Genomic DNA, 15,866 nt, shown 5'->3' on the forward strand with positions numbered 1-15,866 from the left:
CTCACCTGTCATCCTTAGGGTCAGTTATGTGGTGGGGACAGGGCTGCGCTCACCTGTCACCCTTAGGGTCAGTTATGTGGTGGGGACAGGGCTGCGCTCATCTGTCACCCTTAGGGTCAGTTATGTGGTGGGGACAGGGCTGCGCTCACCTGTCACCCTTAGGGTCAGTTATGTGGTGGGGACAGGGCTGCGCTCATCTGTCACCCTTAGGGTCAGTTATGTGGTGAGGACAGGGCTGCGCTCACCTGTCACCCTTAGGGTCAGTTATGTGGTGGGGACAGGGCTGCGCTCATCTGTCACCCTTAGGGTCAGTTATCTGGTGGGGACAGGGCTGCGCTCACCTGTCACCCTTAGGGTCAGTTATCTGGTGGGGACAGGTCTGCGCTCACCTGTCATCCTTAGGGTCAGTTATGTGGTGGGGACAGGGCTGCGCTCTCCTGTCACCCTTAGGGTCAGTTATGTGGTGGGGACAGGGCTGCGCTCACCTGTCACCCTTAGGGTCAGTTATGTGGTGGGGGACAGGGCTGCGCTCACCTGTCATCCTTAGGGTCAGTTATGTGGTGGGTACAGGGCTGCGCTCACCTGTCACCCTTAGGGTCAGTTATCTGGTGGGTACAGGGCTGCGATCACCTGTCATCCTTAGGGTCAGTTATGTGGTGAGGACAGGGCTGCGCTCTCCTGTCACCCTTAGGGTCAGTTATGGGGTGGGGACAGGGCTGCGCTCACCTGTCACCCTTAGGGTCAGTTATGTGGTGGGGACAGGGCTGCGCTCACCTGTCACCCTTAGGGTCAGTTATGTGGTGGGGACAGGGCTGCGCTCACCTGTCACCCTTAGGGTCAGTTATGTGGTGGGGACAGGGCTGCGCTCACCTGTCATCCTTAGGGTCAGTTATGTGGTGGGGCCGGGCTGCGCTCATCTGTCACCCTTAGGGTCAGTTATGTGGTGGGGACAGGGCTGTGCTCATCTGTCACCCTTAGGGTCAGTTAAGTGGTGGGTACAGGGCTGCGCTCACCTGTCACCCTTAGGGTCAGTTATGTGGTGGGGACAGGGCTGCGCTCATCTGTCACCCTTAGGGTCAGTTATGTGGTGGGGGCCGGGCTGCGCTCACCTGTCACCCTTAGGGTCAGTTATGTGGTGGGGACAGGGCTGCGCTCACCTGTCATCCTTAGGGTCAGTTATCTGGTGGGGACAGGGCTGCACTCACCTGTCACCCTTAGGGTCAGTTATGTGGTGGGGACAGGGCTGCGCTCTCCTGTCATCCTTAGGGTCAGTTATGGGGTGGGGACAGGGCTGTGCTCACCTGTCACCCTTAGGGTCAGTTATGTGGTGGGGGACAGGGCTGCGCTCACCTGTCACCCTTAGGGTCAGTTATCTGGTGGGGACAGGGCTGCGCTCACCTGTCACCCTTAGGGTCAGTTATCTGGTGGGGACAGGGCTGCGCTCACCTGTCACCCTTAGGGTCAGTTATCTGGTGGGGACAGGGCTGCGCTCACCTGTCACCCTTAGGGTCAGTTATCTGGTGGGGACAGGGCTGCGCTCACCTGTCACCCTTAGGGTCAGTTATGTGGTGGGTACAGGGCTGCGCTCACCTGTCACCCTTAGGGTCAGTTATCTGGTGGGGACAGGGCTGCACTCACCTGTCACCCTTAGGGTCAGTTATCTGGTGGGGACAGGGCTGCGCTCACCTGTCACCCTTAGGGTCAGTTATGTGGTGGGCGACAGGGCTGCGCTCACCTGTCACCCTTAGGGTCAGTTATCTGGTGGGGACAGGGCTGCGCTCACCTGTCACCCTTAGGGTCAGTTATGTGGTGGGCGACAGGGCTGCGCTCACCTGTCATCCTTAGGATCAGTTATGTGGTGGGGTCAGGGCTGCGCTCACCTGTCATCCTTAGGGTCAGTTATGTGGTGGGGACAGGGCTGCGCTCACCTGTCACCCTTAGGGTCAGTTATGTGGTGGGGACAGGGCTGCGCTCACCTGTCACCCTTAGGGTCAGTTATGTGGTGAGGACAGGGCTGCGCTTACCTGTCATCCTTAGGTTCAGTTATGTGGTGGGGGAAGGGCTGCGCTCACCTGTCACCCTTAGGGTCAGTTATGTGGTGGGGGCCGGGCTACGCTCACCTGTCATCCTTAGGGTCAGTTATGTGGTGGGGACAGGGCTGCGCTCACCTGTCACCCTTAGGGTCAATTATGTGGTGGGGACAGGGCTGCGCTCACCTGTCACCCTTAGGGTCAGTTATGTGGTGGGGACAGGGCTACGCTCACCTGTCACCCTTAGGGTCAGTTATGTGGTGAGGACAGCGCTGCGCTCACCTGTCACCCTTAGGGTCAGTTATGTGGTGGGGGCCGGGCTACGCTCACCTGTCACCCTTAGGGTCAGTTATGTGGTGGGGGCCGGGCTGCGCTCACCTGTCACCCTTAGGGTCAGTTATGTGGTGGGGGCCGGGCTGCGCTCACCTGTCACCCTTAGGGTCAGTTATGTGGTGGGGGCCGGGCTACGCTCACCTGTCACCCTTAGGGTCAGTTATGTGGTGGGGGCCGGGCTGCGCTCACCTGTCACCCTTAGGGTCAGTTATGTGGTGGGGGCCGGGCTGCGCTCACCTGTCATCCTTAGGGTCAGTTATGTGGTGGGGGCAGGGCTGCGCTCACATGTCTCCCTTAGGGTCAGTTATGTGGTGGGGACAGGGCTACACTCACCTGTCACCCTTAGGGTCAGTTATGTGGTGGGGACAGGGCTGCGCTCACCTGTCATCCTTAGGGTCAGTTATGTGGTGGGGACAGGGCAGCGCTCACCTGTCATCCTTAGGGTCAGTTATGTGGTGAGGACAGCGCTGCGCTCACCTGTCATCCTTAGGGTCAGTTATGTGGTGGGGACAGGGCTACGCTCACCTGTCACCCTTAGGGTCAGTTATGTGGTGGGGGCAGGGCTGCGCTCACCTGTCATCCTTAGGGTCAGTTATGTGGTGGGGACAGGGCTGCGCTCACCTGTCATCCTTAGGGTCAGTTATGTGGTGGGGACAGGGCTGCGCTCACCTGTCCTCCTTAGGGTCAGTTATGTGGTGGGGGCCGGGCTGCGCTCACCTGTCACCCTTAGGGTCAGTTATGTGGTGGGGGCCGGGCTGCGCTCACCTGTCACCCTTAGGGTCAGTTATGTGGTGGGGACAGGGCTGCGCTCACCTGTCACCCTTAGGGTCAGTTATTTGGTGGGGGCAGGGCTGCGCTCACCTGTCACCCTCAGGGTTTTTTATGTATTAGTAGAGTTACTCGGATAGAGCCAGAGGTTACACGTAGGGATAGACTCACCGTTATTCCTGTGTTTGGACTCCGTCCTCTGCTCACGTTCTGATTTCATCTGTTCTGCAGGAGTGTCATCCACGTACGCCTTTCCCTCCTCGATCAGTTTCTCTGCGTACTGAATTATCTTCTCAAAGTGGTCAGAGGTGTACGTGAATTGGTCCGGCTGTATCTGCAGCATGGACACGTCCTCCAGAATAACCTGAGTGACAGCACAAGAAATCATCACTCTCCATTATATACAGCTTCCCCTGCACGGAAACCATGAATTAATCCTCTACAAACCATGCATGTTCCCTCCAAACAAGAAACACAAGGATGCCCATGTGACCCGTCTGGTGTGCCAATTCCTTGTGGTGCACTGTCCAAGAGTGACCGCCTGGCGGAATGTGCTGTGCTCACCACAGAATAACCACGCGTATTGCAGGAGACTGACACAGGAGGACCAGTCTACCTTCCTGTATGTGCATGAGAACCTCTAGAACCTGCAGACCATACATTACATCCACAGAGGATTCCTAGAACAGGCGCACAAATACTCTAAGAACAGCCTCGCATGAGATGAGGGCGCTGATGGGACAATAGTCAGGAGAAAAATACATCTAGGTGAGGTAACACAGGAGAACAGAACACGGAACATAAAGGGAGTTCCTTCCATGTACTGTACAAGCCTGAACGCCCAAATACAGACAGGGGAAACACAAAGACTCTGCTGAAACACTAATACGAAGCACCGGCTGGCATGGCAAGAGCTGACACAACCCGATATAATCTCCTTAGTAGCCCTCCTCCCTGGAGAAAGAGGAGCAGCAATACACAAAAGACCTATAACGGGGAACCCTATTCTTCACACTAGCAGGACCTCCAAACCATGTGACAAACGGTCACTTCTGCAGTGTTCTATCAATCACCTCATTGGTGAGGACCAACCAGAGAGGTAATACTATCCAGAGCCACAAGGTTAATGCAAGCTGACGCAGGACTTGGCTAATGAAGTGGCACTGAGGCAGGAAACTGATCAAAGCGTAAGATACTGAGGGGCAGATGTATAACCTGGAGAAGGCATAAGGAAGTGATAAACCAGTAATATGTGCAAGGTGATAAACACACCAGCCAATCGGCTCCTAACTATTAATTTACATATTGAAGCTGATTGGCTGGTGTCTTTATCACCTTGCACATATTACTGGTTTAACACTTCCTTATGCCTTCTCCAGGTTAATACATCTGCACCAATATCTGGCCAAGTGATCAACTAGCACATCATTCATCTCCTGATATACTCTGTGCTGCTGGGGACCCTGCTACTCCCACTATATAACTCTCAGTCTGTGGCTTCCAGCTGCCTCCATTCCCCTCCTCACATCATGTCACTGCCCCTGTCACATGCAGCCCTGTCCTCACTGACACATTCCTCATCTCCTGATATACTCTGTGCTGCTGGGGACCCTGCTCCTCCCACTATATAACTGTGGCCGGAGAGACCCCAGCCCACGTGGACAATGGCAGCGCGGCACTGAAGGGGTTAACCCTCAGTGACCGGCGCCATATTCAAGGACAATGGGCGCTTGGCGCCACTTTTAAACTGTGCACTGGTGCTAAACGCCATCTTTAAATGTAGTGTGGGTGCTAGGCACCAGGTATTCAAAAATATATTTACTACTGTGTTTTCACCAATGTTATATTTAATGCAAATGCCAGCACTTAGAAGGAATGTGTAAGCTGTGTTGGTTTTAAAATGCACTTACTATAGATGTCTGAATAATCATCTCCTGTCAGTAGGAAGTGGCATGCTAATGGCCCTGTCCTAGCAGAGAGGTGTGAATGACAAAACCTTTTGATGTATAAAGATGCTAATCACGTGGGATCTCCTTATCCCATAGATAAAGTCTATGGGCTTGGAACCTGTTTGTTTCATGTAGCTGATTTAATTGATATACGAATCCTGAATGGTAGATGCAGGAAGGAAGAATATTTGTTTGGTAAATCCAATACAAACCGTATTTAAAGCTGTGTGTTAAATGCATCAATGGTGAAGTGTAACCTCCCAGGTGGTAGGAATTGGAGTTTAAATTATACAAAACTTTGTCTGTGTGGCAGGAAAAAGGAAATAGCTTTTTTGCACTTACTGACATACTTGTAAAATGTAATTTATTTATATTTTGTGCGATAACCTGATTGGTTGGAGAAGACAGGGAGGGTTTACCCCCCTGTGGTACTGTGTGGAAAACTGACATAAAAAAAGAGGCCTGCGTGCCTCCAGAGTGTATTGTACCATCTTTATTCTGCTGAAACATCTGATTGTATGCTGTTGCCCCTAGCAATAGGGAGGAGCCTTTTTAAAATAAGATTTTACTTACCGATAAATCTATTTCTCATAGTCCGTAGTGGATGCTGGGGACTCCGTCAGGACCATGGGGAATAGCGGCTCCGCAGGAGACAGGGCACAAAAGCAAGCTTTTAGGATCACATGGTGTGTACTGGCTCCTCCCCCTATGACCCTCCTCCAAGCCTCAGTTAGGTACTGTGCCCGGACGAGCGTACACAATAAGGAAGGATCTTGAATCCCGGGTAAGACTCATACCAGCCACACCAATCACACCGTACAACTTGTGATTTGAACCCAGTTAACAGTATGATAACAATGAAGTAGCCTCTAAAAAAGATGGCTCACAACAATAATAACCCGATTTTTTTGTAACAATAACTATGTACAAGTAATGCAGACAATCCGCACTTGGGATGGGCGCCCAGCATCCACTACGGACTATGAGAAATAGATTTATCGGTAAGTAAAATCTTATTTTCTCTAACGTCCTAGTGGATGCTGGGGACTCCGTCAGGACCATGGGGATTATACCAAAGCTCCCAAACGGGCGGGAGAGTGCGGATGACTCTGCAGCACCGAATGAGAGAACTCCAGGTCCTCCTCAGCCAGGGTATCAAATTTGTAGAATTTAGCAAACGTGTTTTGCCCCTGACCAAGTTGCAGCTCGGCAAAGTTGTAAAGCCGAGACCCCTCGGGCAGCCGCCCAAGATGAGCCCACCTTCCTTGTGGAATGGGCATTTACAGATTTTGGCTGTGGCAGGCCTGCCACAGAATGTGCAAGCTGAATTGTACTACAAATCCAACGAGCAATAGTCTGCTTAGAAGCAGGAGCACCCAGCTTTTTGGGTGCCTACAATATAAACAGCAAGTCAGACTTTCTGACTCCAGCCGTCTTGGAATTATATATATATATATATTTTCAGGGCCCTGACAACGTCTAGCAACTTGGAGTCCTCCAAGTCCCTAGTAGCCGCAGGCACCACAATAGGTTGTTTCAGGTGAAACGCTGACACCACCTTAGGAAGAAACTGGGGACGAGTCCGCAGTTCTGCCCTGTCCCGAATGGAAAATCAAATATGGGCTTTTGTAAGACAAAGCCGCCAATTTTGACAATCGCCTGGCCGAGGCCAGGGCCAACAGCATGGTCACTTTCCATGTGAGATATTTCAAATCCACAGATTTGAGTGGTTCAAACCAATATGATTTGAGGAATCCCAACACTACGTTGAGATCCCACGGTGCCACTGGAGGCACACAAGGGCTGTATATGCAATACTCCCTTGACAAACGTCTGGACTTCAGGAACTGAAGCCAATTCTTTCTGGAAGAAAATCTATAGGGCCGAAACTTGAACCTTAATGGACCCCAATTTGAGGCTCATAGACACTACTGTTTGCAGGAAGTGCAGAAATCGACCTAGTTGAAATTTTTTCGTGGGGCCTTCCTGGCCTCACCCACGCAACATATTTTTACCACATGTGGTGATAACGTTGTGCGGTCACCTCCTTCCTGGCTTTGACCAGGGTAGGTATGACCTCTTCCGGAATGCCTTTTCCCTTAGGATCCGGCGTTCAAACCGCCATGCCGTCAAACGCAGTCGCGGTAAGTCTTGGAACAGACAAGGTCCCTGCTGGAGCAGGTCCTTTCTTAAAGGCCGATGCCACGGTTCCTCTTGGAACAGACATGGTACTTGCTGAAAGCAAATCCCTTCTTAGCTCCCGAGGCCATTAGTCCTCTGTGAGCATCTCTTGAAGTTCCGGTTACCAAGTCCCTCTTGGCCAATCCGGAGCCACGAGTATAGTTCTTACTCCTCTATGTCTTATAATTCTCAATACCTTGGTTATGAGAAGCAGAGGAGGGAACACATACACCGACTGTTACACCCACGGTGTTACCAGGACGTCCACAGCTATCGCCTGAAGGTCTCGTGACCTGGCGCAATACCTGTCCCATTTTTTGTTCGGGCGGGACGCCATCATGTCCACCTTTGGTCTTTCCCAACGGTTCACAATCATGCGGAAAACTTCCCGATGAAGTTCCCACTCTCCCGGGTGGAGGTCGTGCCTGCTGAGGAAGTCTGCTTCCCAGTCGTCCACTCCCGGAATGAACACTGCTGACAGTGCTATCACATGATTTTCCGCCTAGCGAAAAATCCTTGCAGTTTTGCCACTGCCCTCCTGCTTCTTGTGCCGCCCTTTCTGTTTACGTGGGCGACTGCCGTGATGTTATCCCACTGGATCAATACCGGCTGACCTTGAAGCAGAGGTCTTGCTAAGCTTAGAGCATTATAAATTTGCTCTTAGCTCCAGTATATTTATGTGGAGAGAATTCTCCAGACTTGATCACACTCCTTGTGTGACTGCTCCCCAGCCTCTCAGGCTGGCCTCCGTGGTCACGAGCATCCAATCCTGAATGCCGAATCTGCGGCCCTCTAGAAGATGAGCACTCTGTAATCACCACAGGAGAGACACCCTTGTCCTTGGATATAGGGTTATCCGCTGATGCATCTGAAGATGCGATCCGGACCATTTGTCCAGCAGATCCCACTGAAGAGTTCTTGCGTGAAATCTGCCGAATGGAAGCGCTTCGTAATAAGCCACCATTTTTACCAGGACTCTTGTGCAATGATGCACTGACACTTTTCCTGGTTTTAGGAGGATCCCGATTAGCTCGGATAACTCCCTGGCTTTCTCCTCTGGGAGAAACACCTTTTCCTGGACTGTGTCCAGAATCATCCCTAGGACCAGCAGACGTGTCGTCGGAACAACTGCGGTTTTGGAATATTTAGAATCCACCCGTGCTGTCGTAGAACTACTTGAGATAGTGCTACTCCGACCTCCAACTGTTCTCTGGACCTTGTTCTTATCAGGAGGTCGTCCATTTTCTTTGAAGACGAATCCTCCTTTCGGTCATTACCTTGGTAAGGACCCGGGGTGCCTTGGACAATCCAACGGCATCGTCTTGAAACTGATAGTGACAGTTCTGTACCACGAACCTGAGGTACCCTTGGTGAGAAAAGGCAAATTTTAGGACATGGAGGTAAGCATCCCTGATGTCCCGGGACACCATATAGTCCCCTTGTTCTTTGCTATCACTGCTCTGAGTGACTCCATCTGGATTTGAACCCTTGTAAGTGTTCAAATTTTTCAGATTTAGAATAGGTCTCACCTAGCCTTCAGTACCACCATATAGTGTGGAGTAATACCCCTTTCCTTGTTGTCGGAGGGGTAATTTTATTATCACCTGCTGGGAATACAGCTTGTGAATTGTTTTCAATACTGCCTCCCTGTCGGAGGGAGACATTGGTACAGCAGACTACAGGAACCTGCGAGGGGGGAAACCTCTCGACATTCCAATCTGTACCCCTTGGATACTACTTGTAGGATCCAGGGGTCCTGTACGGTCCCAGCGTCATGCTGAGAACTTGGTAGAAGCGGTGGAGGGCTTCTGTTCCTGGGAATGGGCTGCCTGCTGCAGTCTTCTTCCCTTTCCTCTATCCCTGGGCAGATATGACTCTTATAGGGACGAAAGGACTGAGGCTGAAAAGACGGTGTCTTTTTCTGCAGAGATGTGACTTAGGGTAAAAAACGGTGGATTTTCCAGCAGTTGCCCTGGCCACCAGGTCCCATGGACCGACCCCAAATAACTCCTCCCCTTTATACGGCAATACATCTTTGTGCCGTTTGGAATCTGCATCACCTGACCACTGTCGTGTCCATAAACATCTTCTTGCAGATATGGACATCGCATTTACTCTTGATGCCAGAGTGCAAATATCCCTCTGCGCATCTCGCATATATAGAAATGCATCCTTTAAATGCTCTATAGTCAATAAAATACTGTCCCTGTCAAAGGTATCAATATTTTTAGTCAGGGAATCCGACCAAGCCACCTCAGCTCTGCACATCCAGGCTGAGGCGATCGCTGGTCGCAGTATAACACCAGCATGTGTGTGTATACTTTTTAGGATATTTTTCAGCCTCCTATCAGCTGGCTCCTTAAGTACGGCCCTATCCGTAGATGGTACCGCCACTTGTTCTGGTAAGCGTGTGAGCGCCTTATCCACCCTGAGGGGTGTTTCCCACCGCGCCTTAACTTCTGGCGGGAAAAGGTATACCGCCAATAATTTTCTATCGGGGGAAACCCACGCATCATCACACACTTCATTTAATTTATCTGATTCAGGAAAAACTACAGGTAGTTTTTTCACCTCACATATAATACCCTTTTTTGTGGTACTTGGAGTATCAGAAATATGTAACACCTCCTTCATTGCCCTTAACGTGTGGCCCTTAAAGAAAATACGTTTGTTTCTTCACCGTCGACACTGAAATCAGTGTCCGTGTCTGGGTCTGTGTCGACCGACTGAGGTAAATGGGCATTTTACAGTCCCTGACGGTGTTTGAGACGCCTGGACAGATACTAATTTGTTCGCCGGCCCTCTCATGTCGTCAACCGGCTTGCAGCGTGTTGACATTGTCACGTAATTTCCATAAATAAGCCATCCATTCCGGTGTCGACTCCCTAGAGAGTGACATCACCATTACAGGCAATTTGCTCCGCCTCCTCACCAATATTTTCCTCATACATGTCGACACACACGTACCGACATACAGCACACACATAGGGAATGCTCTGATAGAGGACAGGACCCACTAGCCCTTTGGGGAGACAGAGGGAGAGTTTGCCAGCACACACCAAAACGCTATAATTATCCAGGGACAACCTTTATATAAGTGTTCCTCCCTTATAGCATTTTAATATATATACATATCGCCAAATCAGTGCCCCCCCCTCTCTGTTTTAACCCTGTTTCTGTAGTGCAGTGCAGGGGAGAGCATGGGAGCCTTCCCACCAGCCTTTCTGTGAGGGAAAATGGCGCTGTGTGCTGAGGAGAATAGGCCCCGCCCCCTTTTCGGCGGGCTTCTTCTCCGGAGTTTTAGATATCTGGCAGGGGTTAAATACATCCATATAGCCTCAAGGGCTATATGTGATGTATTTTTCGCCATACAGGTATTATACATTGCTGCCCAGGGCGCCCCCCCCCAGCGCCCTGCACCCTCCGTGACCGCTGTGTGAAGTGTGCTGACAACAATGGCGCACAGCTGCAGTGCTGTGCGCTACCTGATGAAGACTGAGAGTCTTCTGCCGCCTGGTTCCGGACCTCTTCATCTTCAGCGTCTGCAAGGGGGGTCGGCGGCGCGGCTCCGGGACGAACCCCAGGGCGAGCCCTGTGTTCCGACTCCCTCTGGAGCTATGTCCAGTAGCCTAAGAATCCAATCCATCCTGCACGCAGGTGAGTTGAAAATCTCTCCCCTAAGTCCCTCGATGCAGTGAGCCTGTTGCCAGCAGGACTCACTGAAAATAAAGAACCTAAAAACTTTTTCTAAGTAACTCTTTAAGAGAGCCACCTAGATTGCACCCTTCTCGGCCGGGCACAAAAACCTAACTGAGGCTTGGAGGCGGGTCATAGGGGGAGGAGCCAGTACACACCATGTGATCCTAAAAGCTTGCTTTTGTGCCCTGTCTCCTGCGGAGCCGCTATTCCCCATGGTCCTGACGGAGTCCCCAGCATCCACTAGGACGTTAGAGAAAGGTTATTATCATTGAGCAAATAAACATCATTGCCTCAAGAAGACTGCTTCATCTTGTGACCTACAGGGTTAGGCCAAACCTAGCCCCGTCCTCCGGCTGTCCAGGGAAGCACCTAAACGTTGCCAAGTTCCGCCTTCCCCAGCTACTGGTAGAGGCCTAGCAAGTGGCTAGTGGGGATTCGTCAACACCACACAGGTGTGGTAAGGCAGTGCGTCGGCACATACAGAGCAGAACCGTGGTTCCAAATGCCACGGCAGGTTAGGAGTTTGGTGGTGGCAGCATAAACCCGCCCACAGCGCAGTGGGTGGAGTCAGTAACAGGCGGTTACTGACGGTAAGCGGGAATCCCCTATGTGGTCAGGCCTCGTGTGACCTAACCTTCCAATCTGTGCGCAGGATTGGAAAAGGACTTAGGTGTCCTCATAGATAGCAAGCTAAGAAGTAGTATCCAAAGTAGGACTGCAGCAAAGAAGGCTAATAAGATATTAGCATGCATAAAACGGGGTATTGATGCTAGGGACGAGAGTATTATACTCCCGTTATATAAATCACTAGTGAGGCCACACCTTGAATACTGTGTACAGTTCTGGGCACCGTACTACAAAAAGGATATCCTGGAGCTTGAAAAGGTACAGAGGAGGGCGACCAAACTAATTAAGGGCATGGAGACGATGGAATACAAGGAAAGGCTTGAAACATTAGGCATGTTTACATTGCAAAAGCGGAGAATAAGAGGGGATATGATCAACATCTACAAATATATAAGGGGACAATACACAGAGCTTGCGCGGGACCTGTTTTTGGTTAGATCAACACAGAGGACTCGTGGACACTCGCTCAGGTTAGAGGAGAGGAGAGGAGATTCCGCACAATACGGCGTAAAGGCTTTTTCACGGTAAGGACAATACGTGTTTGGAATTCCCTGCCCGAGGGAGTTGTAATGGTGGAATCTGTCAACACCTTTAAGAATGCGTTAGATAAATTCCTATTGGAAAAGGATATCCAGGGGTATGGTGCATAGTCATGCATTATAGTTACTATAAATAGGGATAAAATGCAATGGCTGACAGCAGCATCAGTCAGAAATTTTAGTCAAATCATCATGCATAGGAGACCACAAATAGGTTGAACTCGATGGACAATTGTCTTTTTTCAACCTCAGATACTATGTTAGGAGACGGGACGCGAAAGCGGCGAGTGCTTTCGTACGGGACCGTCCTGTCACAATAACTCTCAGTCTGTGGCTTCCTGCTGCCTCCATTCCTCTCCTCACATCATGTCACTGCCCCTGTCACATGCAGCCCTGTCCTCACTGACACATCACTCATCTCCTGATATACTCTGTGCTGCTGGGGACCCTGCTCCTCCCACTATATAACTCTCAGTCTGTGGCTTCCTGCTGCCTCCATTCCCCTTCCTCACATCATGTCACTGCCCCTGTCACATGCAGCCCTGTACTCACTCACAAGTCACTCAGCACCTGATATACTCTGTGCTGCTGGTGACCCTAATCCTCCCACTATATAACTCTCAGTCTGTGGCTTCCTGCTGTCTCCATTCCCCTCCTCACATCATGTCACTGCCCCTGTCACATGCAGCCCTGTCCTTACTGACATATCACTCCTCTCCTGATATACTCTGTGCTGCTGGGGACCCTGCTCCTCCCACTATATAACTCTGTCTGTGGCTTCCTGCTGCCTCCATTCCCCTCCTCACATCATGTCACTGCCCCTGTCACATGCAGCCCTGTCCTCACTGACACATCACTCATCTCCTGATATACTCTGTGCTGCTGGGGACCCTGCTCCTCCCACTATATAACTCTCAGTCTGTGGCTTCCTGCTGCCTCCATTCCCCTCCTCACATCATGTCACTGCCCCTGTCACATGCAGCCCTGTCCTCACTGACACATCACTCATCTCCTGATATACTCTGTGCTGCTGGGGACCCTGCTCCTCCCACTATATAACTCTCAGTCTGTGGCTTCCTGCTGCCTCCATTCCCCTCCTCACATCATGTCACTGCCCCGTCACATGCAGCCCTGTCCTCACTGACACATCACTCCTCTCCTGATATACTCTGTGCTGCTGGGGACCCTGCTCCTCCCACTATATAACTCTCAGTCTGTGGCTTCCTGCTGCCTCCATTCTCCTCCTCACATCATGTCACTGCCCCTGTGCAGCCCTGTCCTCACTGACACATCACTCATCTCCTGATATACTCTGTGCTGCTGGGGACCCTGCTCCTCCCACTATATAACTCTCAGTCTGTGGCTTCCTGCTGCCTCTTATGACGGGTCACTCACCTCCTGATATACTCTGTGCTGCTATAAGCAGTCACAGTATAATTTGCTATATGTTCAGCCCTCCATTTACCTTCTCAAAGTCCTCCTTTTCTTTCTCGGGATTGGTGTCATCGAATCTCATGATGAGTCTCCCCCGGAAGGTGAGCTGGTAGTGCTGGTTCAGCAGAGCGGCCTTCGCATGTCCGATATGCAGGTACCTGGGAATGGCGGACACAGACCTTACATACGGTGCACTGAGTGCAGAAGGAAAGGGCTGGCACTGGCTAATCATATTTCCTTCCTTACTGAGCTGATATAATGGGACAAACGCATTCATAACGTCGACATGCAGAGATCAGCACCAGCAGACACCAATATTCCGACACAGATAAACCGCAGCTTAAAGCATTGTAACGGTATAGCCAGTGTAATGGTAAACATGCAGCGTTACAGACTGCAACCACCATTGCAAACATTCTCCTTCCACTACAGCTAGCCGATAACCGACGCGTCTGACGCTGAGATATGGAGCTCGGGTGACTTACACTACAGCGAGCCGATAACCGACGCGTCCGACGCTGCGATATGGAGCTCAGGTGACTTACACTACAGCGAGCCGATAACAGACGCGTCCGACGCTGCGATATAGAGCTCAGGTGACTTCCACTACAGCCAGCCGATAACCGACGCTGAGATATGGAGCTCAGGTGACTTACACTACAGCGAGCCGATAACCGACGCTGCGATATGGAGCTCAGGTGACTTCCACTACAGCCAGCCGATAACCGACGCTGAGATATGGAGCTCAGGTGACTTCCACTACAGCCAGCCGATAACCGACGCTGCGATATGGAGCTCAGGTGACTTCCACTACAGCCAGCCGATAACCGACGCTGCGATATGGAGCTCAGGTGACTTCCACTACAGCCAGCCGATAACCGACGCTGAGATATGGAGCTCAGGTGACTTCCACTACAGCCAGCCGATAACCGACGCTGCGATATGGAGCTCAGGTGACTTCCACTACAGCCAGCCGATAACCGACGCTGCGATATGGAGCTCAGGTGACTTCCACTACAGCCAGCCGATAACCGACGCTGAGATATGGAGCTCAGGTGACTTCCACTACAGCCAGCCGATAACCGACGCTGCGATATGGAGCTCAGGTGACTTCCACTACAGCCAGCCGATAACCGACGCTGCGATATGGAGCTCAGGTGACTTCCACTACAGCCAGCCGATAACCGACGCTGCGATATGGAGCTCAGGTGACTTCCACTACAGCCAGCCGATAACCGACGCTGAGATATGGAGCTCAGGTGACTTCCACTACAGCCAGCCGATAACCGACGCTGCGATATGGAGCTCGGGTGACTTACACTACAGCCAGCAGATAACCGACGCTGCGATATGGAGCTCAGGTGACTTCCACTACAGCCAGCCGATAACCGACGCTGCGATATGGAGCTCAGGTGACTTCCACTACAGCGAGCAGATAACCGACGCGTCCGACGCTGAGATATGGAGCTCAGGTGACTTCCACTACAGCCAGCCGATAACCGACGCTGCGATATGGAGCTCGGGTGACTTACACTACAGCCAGCAGATAACCGACGCGTCCGACGCTGAGATATGGAGCTCAGGTGACTTCCACTACAGCCAGCCGATAACCGACGCTGCGATATGGAGCTTAGGTGACTTCCACTACAGCGAGCAGATAACCGACGCGTCCGACGCTGCGATATGGAGCTCAGGTGACTTCCACTACAGCGAGCAGATAACCGACGCTGAGATATGGAGCTCAGGTGACTTCCACTACAGCCAGCAGATAACCGACGCTGCGATATGGAGCTCAGGTGACTTACCCGCTGGCCTCGGGGGGGAATCTTACTACCACTTTCCCCATCTCTGCACCCGGCAGCTCCACAAACTTTCCAACATCTTGTTTCTTGTCAGGAGGCTGAAAGAATAAACGTCCGGACATCACTATTACATAGCAAGGCGTCCTATATACAAGGTGACGGCTACATACATCTATACACCTAGAACGCTGCCAGTCCAGGGGCGCACACACGTCTGACAGCCAGGTCACCCGGGAGCAGGAGTGCTGGGGAGAGCAGGAGCCGCTGATCAGGGTGTTCTAGGTGCATGCATCAGATGCAGAACACAGACTGATGAGAGCACCACCACAAGGTGAGCAGCGGTACTGCAGCCAGTGCGTGACAATGAGAAAACAATGATCACCAATGACACGGTACAACACAACTGCGGCTCCGCACTCTCCTCTGCCATCACTACACTATGGGGATTATTTCTGCTGCCTTCTGAGGATTTCCTCTGCAGCACTAAATTCACATTCTGAATGG

General features: G+C 51.6%; 1 protein-coding gene across 4 annotated transcripts in view; it reads right to left on the reverse strand.

Moving 5' to 3' along the window:
* The window catches only part of EPRS1 (glutamyl-prolyl-tRNA synthetase 1), a 362,185-nt gene that overhangs the window by 320,283 nt on the left and 26,036 nt on the right, over positions 1 to 15,866 (reverse strand). For all 4 annotated transcript variants that reach the window (XM_063919127.1, XM_063919126.1, XM_063919129.1 and 1 more), the window contains 3 exons: positions 15,366 to 15,460; positions 13,592 to 13,718; positions 3,303 to 3,495 (listed from right to left, as the gene is read on the reverse strand). In XM_063919127.1, the coding sequence (XP_063775197.1) occupies positions 3,303 to 3,495; positions 13,592 to 13,718; positions 15,366 to 15,460 (415 nt within the window). The remainder of the gene's footprint in view (positions 1 to 3,302; positions 3,496 to 13,591; positions 13,719 to 15,365; positions 15,461 to 15,866) is intronic.

This window comes from Pseudophryne corroboree, chromosome 4, assembly GCF_028390025.1.
Source record: "Pseudophryne corroboree isolate aPseCor3 chromosome 4, aPseCor3.hap2, whole genome shotgun sequence".
NCBI lineage: Eukaryota > Metazoa > Chordata > Amphibia > Anura > Myobatrachidae > Pseudophryne > Pseudophryne corroboree.